At 37.6% G+C, this 21950-nt stretch overlaps 1 protein-coding gene across 2 annotated transcripts in view; it reads left to right on the forward strand.

Annotated features, from left to right (window-relative positions):
- MED27 (mediator complex subunit 27) overlaps nt 1-21950 on the forward strand; it is a 296509-nt gene that overhangs the window by 70798 nt on the left and 203761 nt on the right. For both annotated transcript variants that reach the window (XM_037851143.1, XM_037851142.1), the window contains exon 3: nt 9181-9311. In XM_037851143.1, the coding sequence (XP_037707071.1) occupies nt 9181-9311 (131 nt within the window). The remainder of the gene's footprint in view (nt 1-9180; nt 9312-21950) is intronic.

A 21950-nucleotide genomic window follows, 5' to 3' on the forward strand; every position in this document is an offset into this window, starting at 1 on the left:
TTAAAAAAAATCATGTTTACTGGTTTCTTGACTAAAATCTTTTTACTGATAACTAGCAAGTGACTAATGCTTAGAATTCATTGTGAGCAGAATTGCAATGAGAAATGTCCAGTTCTTATTTTATTCATTTCTCAGTTGAAAGCCTCTGGTTTCTTTTGGGGGATTGTGGGAAGGGGGGAGAGTATCAAGGGAGATATCTAGTATACAGGAATATTCAGTTCTTCTCCCATAACTCACATATAAATGTTTGGGAAGAAAAACAAATGTATATTACCCTATCAGTAAACATTTTGAGTACCAGGGGCTAGCCTTGCACTAATATCAGATGTAAGACATCAGCAAGATCCCTTTCCCATCACCTCACTAACTTAATTGAGACTTTTGGTGACTAGTGAAATGTTTGCATTGCATAAGTATATTTAAATTTCACCAATGTTGATTTTTATACTAGGAAGCCAATCTCTGAGACTGCATTTTCAGAGAGAAATATTTATGACATCATAGAATTCCAGTGTTGCAGTGGACCCTTGGACATAATTCTGGCCTTAACATTTATAGACTTTTGATCTAGGCCTTAAAAGCTAGTATTTAAAAACCAATATGCATTTAAAACTAGTATTCTGCATTTCTGATGGAAGTATAAAGATAATTCAGGAATGTATTATTCTTTCCTGCTACTTCGGTCTTTCTTCGTAACAGAGAAAGTCAAGTACACTTTCGGTTTTGTGTATGTATAGTGTGTAAATGGATTAATTATTCTAGGGTGGTTTAAGCTTAGTTGGAGATAAGAACATTATAGTCTATCAGACATGGAATTCTTCCTCTAATAGGAGCTTAGGTGAACAAGATTGTCCGCTGTGTTGTCCCTTTTAGAGGGCATGTTCTCACTCATTGTCACTGTTCATTTAATAATCTCTCATTGGTGCATCATCAAATTCTGCCTTACTTTCCAGTATATTTCCTGCCTGCATCTTATGAAGTGGTCATGTTACTCTCCAATATGATTTTTCTTTATGACCGTATGCTTTGCTTTCTGAAACCACACTGGGCAAAGGAGTGAGAACGCCATGTTAAATGAGAGGTGGTTAACAGGAAGCAGGGAAAACAGCAGGCCTTGTATACCTTCATCTGTCTTTTTTTCTCCTTTTTTCAGTGTTTGTTGTTTGTCTGTTTTTCTTTGCTTTCTTCTGTCTTCTTTCTTCCTTTACAAATAGTCTCTATGATGGTTGTTGCCTCTATTTTTAGCCACACTCACAGTTTGCTTTGTTAGTGAATCTGTTCAGATGTGAGTGATATCTCTTCCAGCTGATTGGCATTTTTGAAGTATGATAACATGCATACAGCTGTAGTGTAAATAGGAGCAGTTGTGGAGAAAGGCCTATTAATAAAGGTGTGAGTTCTGGGAAGTTCCGGTGGAACAATTCTGAACAGCCCTAAACATAAATATTTAAGAAAGAAATCAGCTGCCATCCACTTTCTCAATTTACTTCTTTGGCAGTTTTTGAAGTTTGGACATTTGAGGATTAATATGTAGGAAAAACAAAAAGCCCAAATGGCATTTGGCATGTAGAAGATATTATAGTGAGTGAGCAGGAAACATAGCCCTGACTTGGTATCCTGCTTTCACAGTAATTGAAAGGCCTGAAACCTAGCTTCCCAGTAAAGAACAAGTTGGCAGATAAATTGGAGGCTTCCTTCTTAAGATTTATTAGATGCTTTTTTGACCAAGTAAAAAGAAAGATCATTTACCCATAAAAGCTCAAATAGAAGTTTGTTTGTTTGTTTTTTTCCTGTAATATTAGCTGATTGAAAGAAGCTTGAGGAGATAAAAGGAGGAAAGAAGCTAATATTATTATTTGATACTTAGATAAAAACCCAAGCAAATGATTGGATTTATGGTATATTTCTGTGGCTGTTTTCCTTGGCACAGATAATACCAGGCACTTCCTGTTAACTTTGCTTTGAGTTATGTTCGAAAGAAGAATCAGAGCTTTACCATCACACGTAGTTCTTCCTCATTAACTGGAAACAAAACATTTTAATAATGAGGGCCGAGGGTGTTTGCCCCTTAAAGTGGTGAAGAAGCATTCCTGGTTTTGCACAAATCTTGGTTCTAGTTAATAATTTAATGGTTTAGGGAATTATGAGTGTTTGAGAATCTCAGATCACTTCTTGCCCCTACTATCGCATACACACCTCAGCTGTATGTGGTATGATTTACCCAGTTGTCATGGTCCTCAGAGTGTGGCTATGAGCTGTGGCTTGTTCTGTCGCACCTTGAAGGGATTTTTTTTTTTTAATGTACTCAGGCCCGCCAGCTCTAGCTATTTTGGTCAGTAATCTGCAGGTGAAGTGGAACTTCGTGGGTGATACCCTTCCTTGTTTTTATCATTATATTTTACACAAATTCTTAAAGAGAATCCCTAAAATCAGATTATATATGTGATTTGCTCTGAAAAACGAGAATTTATAAACACTCATTAGGCAGTAGCACAACTGCCCCATCATAGAACAATGTTAAAGTTGCTGAAATGGTTAAATTTGTTATTGCTGAGTATAGAAATTAGATTTTCTGATGACGTTAAGATTTGTGTGGTTTCTTGATTTCTTTTCTCCAAAGTTTTCAAACTTGAATAATATTAAAATCTTAAAATGGTAAGGTTTAAACTTACCCAAATTATTAGCTTGCACATGACTGAAGTCAGTAGAAGAGAAAAAATAAGACATCTCAATGCTTAAAAGGGATCAGAGTGAAAGGAGCAAATGAGAGCCAGCAAATGCTTGCGATGCAGATATGATTGCTGCCTTAATGTGGTCTAGTTACCTGTCGAAGAACAGGCAACTGCTGAAAGCAGAGGTAACAAATGACAGTTCCTCCAGTTACAAAGAGGCAGCACCCTTATCCCTATAGGAAAAAGATCTGTAAAGTGAACCCTGTATGGCCTACCTCTCTTTCATGATATGGTGACTTTGGGCCAGTGACTTCTTTAAGGTTGGAATATCCTTTCATGTAAAATAGGGGGGAGGGTGCATGTGGCATCTCTAAAGCCCTTATCTGACATTAGATTTTTGTGATTTGAAATAATCCTAGTGTAGTCCATACAGATACCTTTTTCTGAACTCAAGCTTGTGTTGAAGTTCAGACATGTCCATGTTTTGGGCAATTAGAATGAGGAAGAAGAGGATTGATTCTTTCATGGATCTGTCACGATAGCGAACACCTGCAAAGCACTGTGTTTGCTTTCTTAAAAGGACAGCCATAAGAGGACTCTTGGCTGGAGCTAGTCTGTTTTCTAAATTGGCTACCATGACAGGCCGGGTCATAACCCTTTCACTAATCTGCCACTCCACGTAGTTGACGAATTCTTGAGCATATCTTGTGTGCAATGCCCTATCCTAGACATTGAGGAGATTACAGGGTAATAAATTACAAGGTTTGTGCCCTTGAAATACATTTTCCTGGGTGGCCAGCTTCACTTCTGGACTGAGAAATAACACAAAGCTGCCTTTTCTTTTCTGGGTGCTAAATTCCAGTGCAAACAGCAGAAATTCTGGGCCTGGAAAATGGAAACTGCGCTGGAGTGATTGGAAGAGGAGATGGTAGGGCTCCCCAACCTCTTGATCTTTTCTTCCTTCCCATGACCCTCTGATCTAATCTGGCCAGAGTTTGTTATAACTTCTTTATCTAAAGATACTGGAAGTACCAGTGTATCTTGCTAGTGTTCTTAGAAACTTGTATGATTCATGTCAATTTGTGTGTAATTACCTATCTTAACATAAGGAGAGCTTTTTTTCTCCCTTGGAGAAGCCTTTGGTGAATCCTTTGAGGAAGAAATAATTATTTTCATAGTAGGAAGAGTCATATCTCGACAGATAGCTTGTGTAAGTTTTGAGATTTTTTAATATCAGGTTTTCTTAACATGAAATTCAGGCCATTTGGCATAGAAAGAATAATGGTACATGTGATGAGATGGTGTAGCATGGATCCCAGGGAGGCTCCAGCATACACTTCAGCTTTTAAGTATTAGGCCTAATTGAATGCCACTGGCTTAGTATATTGATCATGATTGTTGAATTTCCTTTATTTTCTTCTCAAATTTCTATCCATTGCAAAACATTTGCTATTTCTATTTTGGAGCAGGTGGAAGCATTCAGAACAATGTGGAACATGTGAAACAAGTGAAGACCTAACCAGGGAGATTTAAATCAGAAATTTTGCATTTGAATCCTAGTTTCATCATTTCCCTTCATATGATTATCATATGTCATTCGAAGCATATTAAAGTTAATTGAATTTGGGCCCAATAGTTTGAACTTGTTTAAAAGCACATCCTGTAAAGACCTAGACTATCCATGGGCAAAAGATTTGTTAAGCTTACTTTATGGGTATTGTAAGGACATTACTTTCGCCACTTTAACCACTTTAAAATGTTTCCAAATGCCCTTATAACTCCTTTAGAAACACAGAGCAATCAAATTTTAGAGCTATAATGCATATATGTGTGTGTGCGTGCATGTGTATGTATACACACACACACACACACACACACACACACATATAATGCATGTGTTCTAGAGAGGGAAGTGAGATGTGTAAGATCACCCACCTCTTTTTAGTAGCAGAACACAGTAGCACATTTCCAAAGAGGGTGCTTATTATAGAGGCTTTTTAAATCTATACATTAAAGTTTACCAGGTGCCTATCTGACAATACTTGGAGTTTCTTACATGCTTAATGTTATAAAGGCAGCATTACTTAAAAAAAAATTTAGTAAATCAAAGTTTTTCTCATCCTAATTGTTTTTTTCCCCAAGATTATTATGAGTTGTTGAAATTTTCCCAGGTATAGAGATAATTAGTAGATATAATTTATTAGAAAGGATGTTGAGAACTGACAGAAAAATCTGAGGTCATTCATAAAATGGAAGGTTGAAATTAAAAGATAAATTGGAAGTGAGAGAAATGTTCTCCACTGAAACAGCTGTTACTACTAAGTCCCAATTTACCAGTAAATATTAGAACTACTCTCCCCCAATTTCCCACAGAAACACTCCCATTCTCCACAGTTGTAAGATGTGGAAGTTAAAAGAATAGGTTATTTCTCTCTTACTTTCATTTTATTCTTGCTGGTTCATGGAGAAATGATCTTGATAGAAAAATTACATTAGAACTTTGATAAATTGTTTTTTGACACAGTTGTTTTCATGCCACAGACATTTGCAGAGAAGTATATTTATTGAAATGTATTTTTATAGAAAATGCTATAGAACCTGCAGCTGAAAACGTATGGTAGTATTTTGGGGATTGATATGTTCTTAATGTTCATTTGTGGATGAGTTCTGAATGCCCTTCTGCTGTTTTAGAACCATTGACTGACTGAACATTTTCCAAGAGTCTTTTTGAGTCAAAACTGTATTTCATGGAATGGGATATTTCATGCTTAAATAATGTATAAATCCAGTTGAACAGGGGTTGCCTGTCACTTTTATTAACTTTGACCTTTTCTCCCATTGTTAAGATGGTTTGGTAAATATTTAATAGGCCCCTTATAGATCTTGACAGTCCCAGCCATGTCCCTGGAAACTGGGATACATATATATGATTAACAAATGTCACTAATCATTATAAATCAGCTTTTTTTTTTTTTTTTTTTTTAAGGTTCCATGATATTTTTTTTATCATCATTTTATTGAGATATATTCACATACCACGCAGTCATACAAAACAAATCGTACTTTCGATTGTTTACAGTACCATTACATAGTTGTACATTCATCACCTAAATCAATCCCTGACACCTTCATTAGCACACACACAAAAATAACAAGAATAATAAGTAGAGTGAAAAAGAGCAATTGAAGTAAAAAAGAACACTGGGTACCTTTGTCTGTTTGTTTCCTTCCCCTATTTTTCTGCTCATCCATCCATAAACTAGACAAAGTGGAGTGTGGTCCTTATGGCTTTCCCAATCCCATTGTCACCCCTCATAAGCTACATTTTTATACAACTGTCTTCGAGATTCATGGGTTCTGGGTTGTAGTTTGATAGTTTCAGGTATCCACCACCAGCTACCCCAATTCTTTAGAACCTAAAAAGGGTTGTCTAAATTGTGCGTAAGAGTGCCCACCAGAGTGACCTCTCGGCTCGTTTTGGAATCTCTCTGCCACTGAAGCTTATTTCATTTCCTTTCACATCCCCCTTTTGGTCAAGAAGATGTTCTCCGTCCCACGATGCCGGGTCTACATTCCTCCCCGGGAGTCATATTCTACGTTGCCAGGGAGATTCACTCCCCTGGGTGTCTGATCCCACGTAGGGGGGAGGGCAGTGATTTCACCTTTCAAGTTGGCTTAGCCAGAGAGAGAGGGCCACATCTGAGCAACAAAGAGGCATTCAGGAGGAGACTCTTAGGCACAAATATAGGGAGGCCTAGCCTCTCCTTTGCAGCAACCGTCTTCCCAAGGGTAAAACTTATGGTAGAGGGCTCAACCCATTAAACCACCAGTCCCCTATGTCTGTGGTCATGTTAGCAACCATGGAGGTGGGTTAGGCGAATACCCCTGCAATGAGTCAGCTTTTAAGAACAGATCTTGCTTGTTGAGAATAAGAGTCCTTCCATCCACACGTGCAGTGTACATTGAGAGTGTCCAAGATGGCAGAGGTTTTAAAGGAAACCTTTAAAAATCAGACAACAGGTAGCATTTCTGCTGTTTTGTTGTTTTGGTTGTTTGAGCAAGTGATCAAGATGATGCCAGGTGAGCAAAATCACCCTGCCACTCTGCATAGTTAGCAGGACTCTTCCACTCAAAGAGTCAGCAGGGCTAGAATGGCTGAGCTTGCATGGACTCTAATAAGATACAAAGAAAGGGAGCCAAAAGCAGAGACTATTCCTTGAGCCAGGAAGGAGCTCCTGCCAAGCTGTCTTTCCCTTTAATTCCATAAAGCCCCATGCATATTGCACTCATTGCAAATTCTGGTGGGGAAGTTCGAAACCCAAGTAGCTGACATTTTGAAACATTGTCTTTCAAACTTGTATTGTCCCTTGCTTCCATTGATTTCCCATTTAAGAAATCTGTAGGAGAAAACCAAATTTAAACAAAATTCATTGGTCTAAGATGAGTTGTTAGAGCCAAATTATGTGCCCCTTTTCCATCCTGTGAGGAGCTCTACTTTTATTATGAGTGTAATATATCTTTACTTTGTATTGTGCAGCCATAAGGCTCCCATAGCAAATCGACCAAGTAAATCAAGAGCCTGTTAAAAAGCAGTATGGATGCTCCAAACACAGACATTTCAGACTTACTGGGTCACTGGATATCTTCATTTATAGCCACTTTCAGAGAGTAGATCATTTCAATTGGTTTTGTTTTCTTCACTCTATTTGTGTGTGGCCCAGTGGCTTTAGGTGAGGCCATTTATTTTTCAGAACATTATTAGCCTTTGCATCTAGGGCCCAGCCCCTTTTATATGGGTGGTCACCAGTTTCATTATTATGAGCCATAAGATGGCTAACTCTGCAAAGGAAATCTGTGCCTTGGAAGAGCATTTTGAAAAGAAATTGACTCAGCTTCAGAGTGAATGACTGTTTGCATATTTAGTAAATTCTAAATAAGTGGTTGCAAGACCTTGCTTAATTTGAGAAGAGAGGAAGAAACATATTGGATGTTATAAATGATCTCAATCCAAATTCCTAGTTTGGCATTTTCACATTTGAATGTTTTATTTACATCTGTTCAAAATTGAAATACCTTTCAAGGATAATTTTATTATGGAAAGATTTGTGACAACTCATGATTTAAAATACAAAAACATGTGATTAAAAAAGGAAGGTGAGAAACATTGTCACATGTCAAATTGGATGTAAGCTTCATTTGGCAATGAGTGAGAATGATGGATTGTATATTAAATCTAAATATTCCTATGGTAGGAATTAGAGGGGATTGACTGCACAGGGGCATGAGGGAACTTTCTGCAGTGATGAACATTTTCTGCATCTTGATTGGGGTGGTATATATATTTGTCAAAACTCATTGAATTGTACACTTTAATTGTGTACTTTTGTTTTATATAAATTATAACTCAATGAGGTGGTTTTTTTAAAAGTCCTGTTGCATTTAGAAAGCGGCAGTGTTATTTCTCTTTTCTAATAGAGAAACTGAGAAATTGATAATAATAACAACAGTTCCTAGAATTAACTTTGTCATTAAGGAAACTCTCTGGATCTTCTTATTAAAAAAATAGAGAAATAAAATGATCTGTCCTAAGTAACCTGACACCTCAGCAGTTGTCTAGGAACAAAGCAAAGAGTGCTGACACTGTGCCCATTTAAATTATGCTGCTTCCCTACCCCTATTATATTGTTCCAATCTCATGTACATGGAAATGAAATTGACTTCTCCATCTACTTCTCTTAAATGACCCTATATTCATTTGTATACATTGTTGTAAGGTATATTCATGAGCATATTCTTATGATTGATATTTGTATCTACCTTACCACTGAAAATTGTAGCCCTATGGTTCTGAGCATTGCCCATGGAATGTTTGAATCTATATATAACAATCCATGTCACAGTCATGGTCTGTGGTAGACTACAAGTTACGTGGATTTTATTATAAGCAAGACATAACAATAACAAGAGTTCCCAGAACTGACTTTGTCATTAAGGAAACCCTCTGGATCTTATAAAAAATGGCATAGGCTTTGAAACTGTTTATATAAAACATATATGAATATATGAATAGTAGTGAAAATAAAGAACGTAAAAATCACCCAAATTCTACTACTTAGAAGTACACTGTTAATTTAGAGAACTTTTCAAATGTCTCTTTGTGCCCGGTGTAACTTGTTTTTGTTCTTTAATTCAACAAAATGTTGTGAAGTTCTTTCCATATTTTAACCCATTTTCCAATTCATTATTGGACATTTAGATTGTTTCCAGTTCTTCATCTTTATAAAATGCTGTGATGAGCAACCCTACTCAAGTTTCTTTCCCTATTTGTTCACTTACCTCCTTATAAATAAATACCTTGAAGTAGAATGTTAATGGCTGTATTTGAAATTATTTACTATGTTCTAAGGTGGTAGGATGCATCAAGTATTGATAGTTTAATACCCCTTGCCCTGCATTTACCTAATGTTTTTTTTTTTTTCATTCCCTTTTGTTTTGTTTTTCTTTGCAGTTGCAGTACCATGCAGGTCTAGCATCTGGCCTTTTGAATCAGCAGTCACTGAAACGTTCTGCTAACCAAATGGGAGTGTCTGCTAAACGTAGACCAAAGGCTCAACCCACGACTCTTGTTTTACCACCTCAGTGAGTAATGGGTTTGAACAAGTACTTTTGTTCTGAGTGAACTCTATTTGTGCTTGTTTTTGCCTACTGGGAAGTTATTATTTTTGCAAAATTGTTTCTTTTTAAAAAGGTACCTAATAGGATTAAAAACCAAGCATGAAGGTAACGTATTACATAGATCTTTATGGAATGGCTATAATGTAGTTCATATTTTACATATTTTGTGTGTGACTTTTCCACCCATGATTTCAAGATAGATTATTTGTTTCCTTATCACATTCTCAAAATTGGCAGAACAAGAGTACATTTGTCCTTATTTTACAAGTGAGACAACCAAGGAATACAATTTGACAAACTACACATTACCTAGGGAATTGGTGAGAGCCAGGATTAGAATCAGTGCTGGGCTCCACTGTTTTTATTAAAGTAGTAATATATGTGCTTTCTTTTTTTCCCTCCCAGCTGGAGGATAACAAATACAGTAAAATTTCACAAAGTAAAATTTCACAAAGTATACAGCTTGATGATTTTAATACATAGGTATACACATATGTAGCCACCACCCAGATGAAGACATGGAACACTTCCAGAATCCCATAAGGAGTTTTCATCATGTTCTGGTGTGTACCTCTGTTCCCTTCCCTACTGTGAGTTTAACGCTACTTTTGATTTCTTTAAACAACAATTAATTTAGCCTGACCTTGAACTTCACAACTTTTGTACTAACATTTTTTACTCAACCTAGTATATTTTAGATTCATCCGGGGTGTTCTGTCTGTTCTTTTTTGTTGCTGTGTGATATTCCTTCAAATGTGTCACAATTGATTTATCCATTTGCCTGTCAGGTTATTTTGCACTAGAAACACTAGTAAATGAGTGCCGGTACTCACTCAGTGATGTGGAATCAGAAATGTAAAAATATCAGTCTGTGCTGATAGCTTTTCTGTCAGCTAGCACACTCCCCTGAGAAGGGTCAGTACTCCCAAAAGGCTTGATTTGGGCTTTAAACTCATTCCTTGTCCTATCCTATTCTTTTGTTGCACCCCCCCCCCCCGCCTGACTTTTTTATATCCTCAGTTAAAAACTAAATTAAAAAATTTCTAATCCAAAGATTCAGTTTTCTTTTTGTCTTTGGTAAAGATCTCATTCATTTTGTTTGTTTAGTGAATACTTATTGTGTACCTACCATGTGCCAAGCACTGACTGGGGATACAATGTAAGACAGACATAGTCCCATCTTCGTGAAGTGTTTCTTTTTATTGGCGTGGGCAGTGGTGGTGGGGTGGGGTGAAGAAAAGAAAAAAGCTAAACAAAATAATGTCATACAATTTCAAGTTATGATTAGCTCTAGGAAGGAAATAAATAGGGTGGTAAAGAATGGGAGTGGGGAAAACTGCTTAAATAGGGTGGTGAAAGAAGGCCTCTACAAGGAAATATTAGGTGGAGACTTAGAGAATGAGAAGGAGAAAATCCAGTGGTGAACTGGGGGGGTGGGGGGATAACAGGAGATGACTCCCTTAGGGGTCTTTTATCAGTGAACATTCTTAGACTACCATTTCTTTGATTTTCAGGTTTCCTTACAAGTAATGTTTGTTTCCCTGATAGCATCAACATAACCAACTAGCCTCTGACAGTTGTTTTTCTGTATACTGCATGCACAGATGCCATATTTTTCAGAGACTACTGGGACAGCGTATTTTAGTGATGCAAGTCACAGAGAGTTTTCACTATTTTGCAAAAAGCTTCTTAAGGAACATTACTCTATCTGTTGTTTCTCTTGTGTTGATTTGGTTATTTTACAAATCTCAACTTTCAGTTCTCTGAAGTCTAGTGGGCCTTGTAACTTGTCATTTTTCCTGCATGGGTTTTCTACTGAGGCAAGATGTTTGGTGAGAAGTGAAAGACTTTCTAATGTCCCATAAGACTGGAGCCAAAAAGTGTTTGTTGCTAACTCTCTTTTGACAAAAGTCAGTTCTTCGTCCATCTGTTCACCATTTGTTAATTTGCATTGGCTTGAATCCTGTTTACAGGTGACATGCTATTATGAGGACACTTAGAAACTATTTTAAGCACCAAGGCAATCAACAGACTCTGTTCTCATGCCAACAACAACAAAAAAGGTGTTCACAACTGTCACTATACATTTATAATAAATCACTCAAAATACTTAGTTTCAAAGAGAAAAGTGGTTACTGTGGCCTAAGAATACAGCACTGAAATGATTTCCTATACTTAGTACCCTATCTCCAGTGAAAATTGACTGCCGCTGTTTCACATCATTGAGCTTTTTGGACTCAAAAAATTCCATTATGTTGGAATCCCAAATAGAGCTCTTGTCCACTAGGCAGGATCTATAGCTAAAAGACATTCATTGCACTTTTACTGAGCACCTACTATGTGCCACTCATTGTATTAGTATCAGGGATAGAACATGAATAAGAAGTAGTTGCTCAAATTGGGTTATAAACATTTTTTTAAAAGATAAAATATAATACACTAGTATTATATATATATATACATATAATGTAGATGAAAATGATAGATTTAAAAAAAGAAAAAATACTGAGAAAATTGCTCTAAAAGTTTTTGTGGATATTGTTCTAGAGTTATTTATATGTATATGTAATTTATAATTTTTAAAAGCAAAAAACAACCTTCAAAAAGGATTTATTATACTATTGTGTATCATATCCCAAAATTTTATGAAATGTAGTTGTTAAATTTTAAGGCAGTATAATTTGATCTATGAAATATTTGAATTTATATATTGATTAGCCATGGTTGTATTCTGTAGAAGACTATTAGTTACAAAATTTTGTTCATAAGCAAGACATGACCATAATAAAAGCTCTTTGAACTAACTTTATCATTAGGGAAATCCTTTGAACCCCCTTATTAAACAACACCCAAATCCTCCAGGGTTGCTTTGTTAGTTGTCTATTGCTATGTAACAAATCACCCAGAAACTTGGTGGCTTAACAACAAAAAGTGTTTATTATCTCTCACAATTTCTTTGGGTCAGGAATTTGGTGTGCCTTGGCTGGGTGGTTCTGCTTTGGGGACTCTCATAAAGTTGCAGTCAGATACTGACCAGGGCTACAGTCATTTAAAGGTTTAACTGGGGTTAGAGGATCCACTTGCAAATTGGCTCACTCACATGACAGACAAGTTGGGGGAGACCTTAGTTCTTCTTCATGTAGGCCTCTCCATAGGTTGCATGAGTGTCCTCATGACATGGCTTCTGATTTCTGTCAGAGCCAGGGATCTAAGAAGAAAGAGAGCTAGGCAGAAGCTATCATTTTCATGACCAAGCCTCGGAAGAAACATGGTATCAATTCCACCTTATTCTGTTCTTAGAAGGAAGTTATTACGTTTGATTGACGTTCAAGGGGAGGGGATGAATCTCTACCTCTTGAAGGAAGGAGTGTCAAAGATTTTGCAGATGTGTTTTAAAACCATTACAGTTGCCAGTAGGAAGAGGCATTCTATAAAGGGAAGAGTGGCTGAGCCTCTAAGCCCCATTTACTTATTTATTCAGTAAATATTTACTTAGTGTCTACAAGTGCTTGGTTCTTTGCATGATGCTGGGGATTCAGAGATGAACAAAATATAGTTTTGGCTTTCAGGACACTCTGAGTAGAAACAGAAGAACAAACGAGTAGAAGGGTGTCATAATAAAGTGTACTAAATTCTAATGCTGGCCATGATCCTTTGATATCATACACTCAAGGAGACCATGGACAGGATGCCAAACAGAGATCCTCCGCTTAGGGAAACCCAGCCGAATTTCACAGAATTGCTCCACTGCCTTTTATTAAGAGAACTAAATGCTTTCTTGCATAGGATTACAGGATTCTAAGGAAAGGTTTTACTTTTAAACAGTGGAGAACAGTGAATCCTGGAATCTTTATATGCCCTTCTTTGTAACTTTATGCATCCTGTTAATGCAGTGATAGATGGTTTCTGCACTGACTTGGATTAGAAGTTGGATGGCACTAACGCTACTAGAACAAAACCACTGGTTCTACTTAACTATGCTGAGACCATGGGTGTGGCAAGAATGCAAGGGATTTGCACAATGTTTTAAAAATATATTGATTTTCACAGTAGTAGTCTTTGAAGACTCAATTCCTCTCTGCATTTCCATAGGATTAGTGATTTGTGGGATTAATGATTCATATCTTTCTTCGCCTCCATGGAAGCTTGTATGAAGACAAAGATATTTTTTTGTGATGAAAGATCTTTTATCTTGTGTTAGTGCACTGACAAAGCCACATCACTTCCGTGAGTCCCATGTGTTTATATTAAGTTAAATCTTTTGCAGAAGGGGCAATGTTGTTTTCATAAAGAAGCTGTATCCCCTGTTGCTGTGTAAACATTGTTTGCTTTTGACTCTCACAGTGTTGAGATTGGCCTGGAGGATTGTTATCTTATTTGATTGATCTATAAGTTGTATATTGGGATATCTATGTATTTAATATATTAACAGATGGAGCTATCTTTACTTGTGCTCTTTTTTAGACAGTCCAACTTTACTATGCATTTTTTTTTTTTTTGGTGTGCTTTTGTGTTAGCATGGTATATTGATTTAAAAAAATATGGCCAAACTGAATCACCTGTGATTCTTGTGTTGTAGCAGCTTAGCTGATGAAATGATGGTTTTCATTGGCAGCAGAGGTGAAAGACTCTTCTATGTCTTATTCTGCACATGTAGATCTCATTTAATTTTGTGGCCATTTTTTTTCAGAAAGATTATTTTTTAAATACTACTCCCAATGCCCTGGAAGTTGTGAGGACAGGCACGCTTTTGTATCATGTTCTTTTCTGTGAAAAGATCCTGCCTGTGGAATTAATGGCACATTTTCTTCCATATGCTACCTTATCTTCAGGTATTGGAGATGAATTGTTCATGTTCCCAGCTAACCCTTCCACTTGTCTACTAGGTCCAACCCCCCCCTCACCTACTCAGGGCCATTTCTCCTTCTCTTACACCATCAGTATTTCCCCTACTCCTGGATCATTCTTGTCAGCATACAAAGCATGCATAGCTGCGAGAACACCTGTCTCTCACTCCCACTTCCCCTTCTAGCTCCCCCACCCATCTCATTTCACTCCTCTTTACAGCGAAACTCCTTGAAGTTGTCTATACTTATCTCCGGTTTCTCTCCCACCTCAGGCAACCAGTGTTCTGATTTGTATCAACCTACCGTAGCTTTGCCTCTTCTGGAACTGCACATAAATGGAGTCATGCAGAATGTAATATTTTCTTTCTGGCTTCTTTCATTCAACATGTTGATTTTGAGATTCATTTATGTTGTATGTGTCAGAGGTTCCGTCTGTTTTATTGCTGAATAGTATTTCCTTGATTCCTTTGGAGACTACCAGTAACATTTCCTCAATACTGTCTTAATACCTTTGAAAGTGCAAGAAGTGTTTCACTTGATGTTCTTTTTCTTGGATGACTACCTGAGGTTTGAGTAACAACAACAACACAGAAACAACATGGAGTGACAGGTGTTGCAGGAAAGAAATGCCATTGTTTCAGGAGGTAACAGGGATTATGACACAGCGCTCACACCTAGGTGTTCCTATGTTTGAATGACAGATTGCTTTCAATAGGGCCACTAATTTGACTCTGGGAGCTTTAACTGAAAGAGGCTCATTTTCCATCACTGCCTTGCGCACTGATTCCCAAGAAGATCTTCAACTCGAAATTATACATGATACTTATACAGAGGACTGGATTCTTTCCAAGATGGCTGGTAAATGCTGCTCCTATTCTTGAAAGGCAGAGGCTCATGTTGTCTTTTGCTTCATGTAAAACCAACAGGAATCATGGAGAGCAAAGCAGTGACATAAATCTATCCTTGGTGATAGTGATGAATGAGGATGGGAGCTTATCGTGGTCATTAAAATTTAAACCAAGCAAGGCAAATGTTTACCAGGATGAAGCTCACTAAACCTGGAGTCTCTTCTTATATACCTTCCTGGCTGTCACATCAGTGCTTCTTCTGTTTCTGATTTTTGAGGCCTTTTTAAACAGTTGTATTCTCAGCCATACAAGTATGAAATTCCATTGCCTAATACTACTACTCAATTACAAAAACTTAGCTATTATTGTTATTTGAATAGTGTCTGTGAACATTCTTCCTTGCATGGGCCTAATTTTCTCCTTGTTTACTTGGGCTTTGTTTTGTCTCCTGAGGATCTTGCTATTTTGTTGAGGGTAGAATTCAGTTATATGTTGATAAATTTACATTAAATTCTTCAAATTTGATATGATAGGAGCTTTGAGCAAGAATATTTAGCACCTCTTTTTATTTCCTCTGAGCAATGAGTAATGAGAAGTAAGCTGGTTCATTGCCGTGAGCTTTAGAAATGCAGTGTTGTTTCCTAAATCCCTTCTTCCCGGGATGCTTTAAAAAGAGAACATGTTACCTAGGTCACTGACTCACCCTAAGTTTGGGCTTGGCGTACCAAGTGTCTCAGAAAGGAAACAGTGAATTTTGCAGTTACGAGTTTTCTGAGTTTTAGAAGTCATCAAAACTTGGGTGGAAATTCACATAAGTCCTTCTTTTCCCTACTGGCAAGTATTAAGTAACAATATTCATTAAATACCACAGAGAAGCTATGTAATAAAGAAATAATCCTAGGCCTAGGTGGCTATAACTCTTCAGAAGAGTTAAAATTGAGAATATAATTAAAGATTAAAACATTGTTTGCATTCTAGAATATGGAGAAATCTTTTTTCTCCTTTGTGGGACCACATTAATAAGGAAGAGATCAATTTCCAATATCCACCACTACCAAAGCTCATTTATTAACATCAGTCATGTTTAAACTGTCTGGCTCAGTACTTCTTTTATTTTTACTCGTCCTGTAGAAGACCAATTTTCCTGAAAACTTTTGCTTTTATAGTTGAATAATCCTGAGTTCTTCAATCGAATGCCTCCTGTTTTTGTTTTGTTTTGTTTTGTTTTCATTATATGGGTCATTACATAAATATCTTTCTATCCAAATCTACAGAGTTCCTAAGTTTGGAGAGCAGGAGTTTGAATGGTGCGGGTTATCAGTCTTATTTCAAAAAGTCAAATCTTTTCAGTGTCCTGAGTTTGGATAGGAAAGTTCAGAAGCAAGGGTTACCTTTATGTGGGTCCTCAGTCATGTAACTGATTACATCCTTCTGTGCGGGCAAAAAAATAATTTGTCTATTTGTTTCAGCCAGTTTTCTGTGTAAAGATTAAAAGGTTAGGAGAAACTAGTGTATCTAGCTTTGTTAAGATTTTATAATTGTGGCTGGTGAAGGGATGGGAGCATTATAAATTGTTGTCAGGCCATCTTGACATGATGACAGAAAGAAACCCTTTATGGTCAACAATATGGTATTTAGAGCTCCTTGAAAGCATCCTGCACTCTCAGGCTCAGAATGGGAACAGGGAATAAAGAACCAAGGGTTTTGCCTGATTGGATTGTTAAAATTTAACTGTACAAGCACCATTTCATTTTCTCCCTCTGCTTTTGTTTTTGTTTTTGTTTTCCATTTGCTTTGAAATAGAATTGGAAAGTGATTTGAGGCCAAGGGTATAGCATAGTCTTCCAGTCTCCAATGTTGTTTTGTCCTTATTGCTCTTTAGAGTTTCTCATTCGAGCAACCAGAGAAGAAACACCCTGTAATAGTTCTTGAAATGTCTTTTTTTATGTGCTCGTGTTATTGGCAGGTAGAGGAGGAAAGTGTCTCTCTGAGTCTGTCATTGACTTGGGAAGGAAAACTATGTTCAATAATTTGGCAGAAAGAAACCTTCAACTCGTAACTCTTGTAACACTTTAGTTTTGTATCTTTTCTATGACATTTGTCACTTTCTGCCTTGGGATATGATTAACTCCCCTTCTAGGTTGAAAACTTCTGGAGGACCAGTACTCTTATGTGTCTCCTTTACTGCCTAACCCTGTCTGATGGTGGAGTAAAGGCCTGAAGGCTTAGTTCCTCTCGGTGCTGCCCCCATTAGCTGATGAGGCTGAGAATATCTTTTGCAAGATATCATGGACACGTGTTTGTACTGCTCATGCTTCTTTAGTAAAGTGGCAGTATAAGCCTTGGGTACTTAAATGGCTTAGAACCAGGTGCCATTTGGACAGAGAAATGCTATTGGGGAGGATTTGGAGTTGCAGGTCTTTCCATTGTGCTGATTCTTCCTGCTGAGTGAGGATGAGTAGGATTGAGTTTGGAGGCTGGAGCTGGCTAACAGAGTCAGAAAGACAGGCAGTGGCCTAGCAGCTTGCTACCACAGGGGAGCAGCAGGCCCCAGAGGCTCATGAGCAGGGACTAATATGTAGAAAGTGGTAAATTAGGAAGATTAATCAAGTAGCAGAATGCAGATTAATAAGTTTGTCCTTTGTAACTGTTTAAAAGTTAATTGTTTCATGTTACTTGTCTTTTATCCCCTCTCTTTGGGCAGGAGAAAATCTCAGACATAAACGAGGAATCTTTCATAAATATTAATTTGAAAATCTTTCTATGGAGAATAAATATAGGGGCATTTTGTTTTAAATGCTCTATGTCATTGTGTTTCATTAGCATATATGTTGTAAAAGATACTTTCTCCCTTTAAGAGAACCATATTTAGTTCCTCTAATAGCCACAGACTGAAATCTGTAGCTTATCAAAACTGTGATACATTAGACGGACAGACAGGACTACCTTGCTCCCTTGCCTCAGCCAGAGGGTTTCCTTGCCTTCACCCATACTTGGAAATGCTGGCTTCTGGCAGAAAGTAGGTAGGAAGTCCTTGATCCTGTCTTGTTATCTCGACTCTATTTGAACCTCGATTCCTGCTGCCTGGCCCTCCACTGTGTGTATGTGTATGTGTGTGTTTGTGTACACTTCACTCTGCAAGCATTTATTGAGCACTTGCTACAGGCTAGGTGTGTATTTGATCAGGGATGGGAATCTAAAGCTTCAGAAATTAGTGACTATAAACAGATGAGAAAGCTATAAGTTCCATTTGAGGGTTAAATTTGAGGTGTCCGTAAGCCTCCAGTGAAATGATATGATGTATTGGATTTGCTTTAAAATACTCCAGTCCCCTCTGGTGGGCACTCTTACGCACACTTTAGACAACCCTTTTTAGGTTCCAAAGAATTGGGGTAGCTGGTGGTGGATACCTGAAACTATCAAACTACAACCCAGAACCCATGAATCTCGAAGACAGTTGTATAAAAATGTAGCTTATGAGGGGTGACAATGGGATTGGGAAAGCCATAAGGACCACACTCCACTTTGTCTAGTTTATGGATGGATGAGTAGAAAAATAGGGGAAGGAAACAAACAGACAAAGGTACCCAGTGTTCTTTTTTACTTCAATTGCTCTTTTTCACTCTAATTATTATTCTTGTTATTCTTGTGTGTGTGCTAATGAAGGTGTCAGGGATTGATTTGGGTGAAGAAATATAGTTTTGATAGTTAGCAGTGTATGGGTGGTACAAGAAGTTTTGAGAGGGTATAAAATCTGCCAGGATCCTGGAGGGAGACCAGAGGAGGAGTTGGTAAAAGAAACTTGCTCCCCTCCTAGGCTGGCTATCCTTGCCAGTTTACCTGTCCGATGGCACTGTCTAGTTTAGGTCATGGCCTCACTCTCAGCTGACCTGTCCTAGCTGACCTTTTCTTTTCTAGCTGACTCTGTCACCCATTGTGACAGAGATTAAAATTTAAAACTCAATGCCTTCCATAGATGCTGAATCAAAGAGAAATTACATAAAGTAGAAAGCTGTAATAAAGAACCTGGCCATTAAGCACTAAGTTGAATGTGGCAGCCTGCAGAATCAGTTTAAAAATTATATTTCATTGCATTCTGTAATTGCATTTCTCCTTTACAAGGTGATTTTATCTAGGAAGACAGCTGTCTAGTGTGGTTATTACATCACTCTGACCATTATTGGGCAAAGGAAGAAAAGAAATAGGTGGTTGTGTAGTACAGCTCATTAGAAACTTGATCTTTTTTTAAAATTCTCTTTTTGCATAACAAAGATTCAGAGCTTCAGGGATTGTTAATATTTCACACCATGCCATTCCCAACCAATGCTGGTTGTAAGTGAAACTCTTTTTTAAAAAATAAAAAAATAAAAATAAAAAAAACTAACTTTCTGTTCTTTACAGGATTGGAAAGTAATTTTGGTGGTCTGTTGGTGTGTGTCTTTTTTTTTCCCCCACTTTCTCTGCCATGTAGACTATTAGTAACCCATAGTTTTCAATCCCAAAAGTTTCTGTTTGGGATTATAAGTGATCAAGAAGCAGTAAGCCAATGTCTCTGTTCATTTATGCTGACAATTATTCCATCAGCTCTCACGTACAGGGACCTCAGAGTGCTAGCTCTGTAACATAAGGACAGGTAGGTATAGGGAAATGGCTTTGTCTCTGAGTTTTGGGGGCAGAATGAATTTTGATATGGTGGTACACTCTGATTTTCATTTATAATAGATAAACAGGAAATTTTCATAACAAATCATGAAAAACCTTGTTTACAGCTGAGATTATACTTAGCTCTAGCTTGCTGAGAAATTAAATATATCATTTCTCCAATTTTGGTTACTGTGAAAAGAACTGGTCATTTTCTTTTTGTTTGGAGCACTTGTGAGTGGGAATTGGAATGTGTTTCTAAACCTAGGTTAAGCTTTTTTTTTTTTTTTTTTAATCATCATTTTATTGAGATATATTCACATACCACGCAGTCATACAAAACTAATCGTACTTTCGATTGTTTACAGTACCATTACATAGTTGTACATTCATCACCTAAATCAATCCCTGACACCTTCATTAGCACACACACACAAAATAACAAGAATAATAATTAGAGTGAAAAAGAGCAATTGAAGTAAAAAGAACACTGGGTACCTTTGTCTGTTTGTTTCCTTCCCCTATTTTTTCTACTCATCCATCCATAAACTAGACAAAGTGGAGTGTGGTCCTTATGGCTTTCCCAATCCCATTGTCACCCCTCATAAGCTACATTTTTATACAACTGTCTTCGAGATTCATGGGTTCTGGGTTGTAGTTTGATAGTTTCAGGTATCCACCACCAGCTACCCCAATTCTTTGGAACCTAAAAAGGGTTGTCTAAAGTGTGCGTAAGAATGCCCTCCGGAGTGACCTCTCGGCTCGTTTTGGAATCTCTCTGCCACTGAAGGCTATTTCATTTCCTTTCACATCCCCCTTTTGGTCAAGAAGATGTTCTCCGTCCCACGATGCCGGGTCTACATTCCTCCCCGGGAGTCATATTCTACGTTGCCAGGGAGATTCACTCCCCTGGGTGTCTGATCCCACGTAGGGGGGAGGGCAGTGATTTCACTAGGTTAAGCTTTGAGCGCAAGGCCTGCTGGTCCTTAGATTGAGTAGTCAACACCAGTCCTCATTTTAGGGGCATACTGACAGCTGGGTATTAGTATGCTTGAATGGGCTTCCAAGAGAAGGGACCAATCAGCCAGATATGGCCACGACTCTTCTCTGAAAATCAGGGAGCCTTTAGAGCGGTGATTCCCAATCCTGGCTATGCATTAGAATCATATGGGGAGCTCTTTGGAGGTGAGGCTCGGTCATCCGTAGTTTTGAAACAGCTCCCAGGATGATTCCTATATGCTCATGAGACTAAGAACTGCTGCTTCAGAAGGAGTACAAGGAATGCTCCAGAGGTAGAGATATCTGTGAACACAATTGTCAGAATATCTAAGATGAAGGGAATGATTATTGTGCAGAAAACTTGGTAGAACTTATTTGTACAAGGGCACAGATGGAAACCTATTGGAATTTAAAATTCTGGAGAAGATGGATCCTAACTTTGTTGGTTCCTCATCAGCTCCCAAAGTATGTCCATTGTCACTAAAATCAATCATTTCCCTAACTGATTTTAGCTTGTTACCCTAGGATCCACAGAAAAGGGCCAGCTGATGACAATTTTCCTTTTTCCTTTGAGTATATTCCTATTTTTAAGCATGTTGCATTGTCCTATGGACACTTTTAAATTTATTTATAAAAAGCAGGAGTATACACTTTAATTTATTGTAGATCTGATGAGTATTCTTTTTTCTTTACAGCTTTACTTTTTTAACAGCTTTATTGAGGTTTAATTGAAATACAGTGAAATTACCCCTATTTACCATAATACCCTTAACATTCAAGGTGGACTGGTGAGGCCCAGGGCAGCTGCTTATGTCAGTGTCCTATAGGTATCATTTTCTGGGTGCACCATGATGTGAAAACAGTTGGAAAGCCCTGTATAAAAAGGCTATATAAAAAAGGGTTATGCTTTTTTTATAAAAAAGGGTTATGCTTCCACGGGCCCAAGATTTAATGCTGTTATCCCTGGCCTTTTTACTGAAATAGGCACCATCATACACAGTTGTTCTACCTTTCCCTTGCTCATTTTTGTCTCCTATAAACCTGTTTTTAACTACAACAAGAGACTTTATCAGGCTTGGGTCTCAGATCAAATTTATATAAAGACTCCAGTGTCTAACTTTGGTGGGCATTTGATGATAGGAGAGGACAATGTTTTGGGATTCACTGTGTGCCCAGTCATAAGACTTCACTATAAATTGTTGAGCTGAACCTTCTCATGCCCCCCCCCATCTCTTATCTCAAGCTGTATTTTGGGGTTCAGGCAAAGA

The sequence above is a fragment of the Choloepus didactylus genome, chromosome 10, assembly GCF_015220235.1.
Source record: "Choloepus didactylus isolate mChoDid1 chromosome 10, mChoDid1.pri, whole genome shotgun sequence".
NCBI lineage: Eukaryota > Metazoa > Chordata > Mammalia > Pilosa > Megalonychidae > Choloepus > Choloepus didactylus.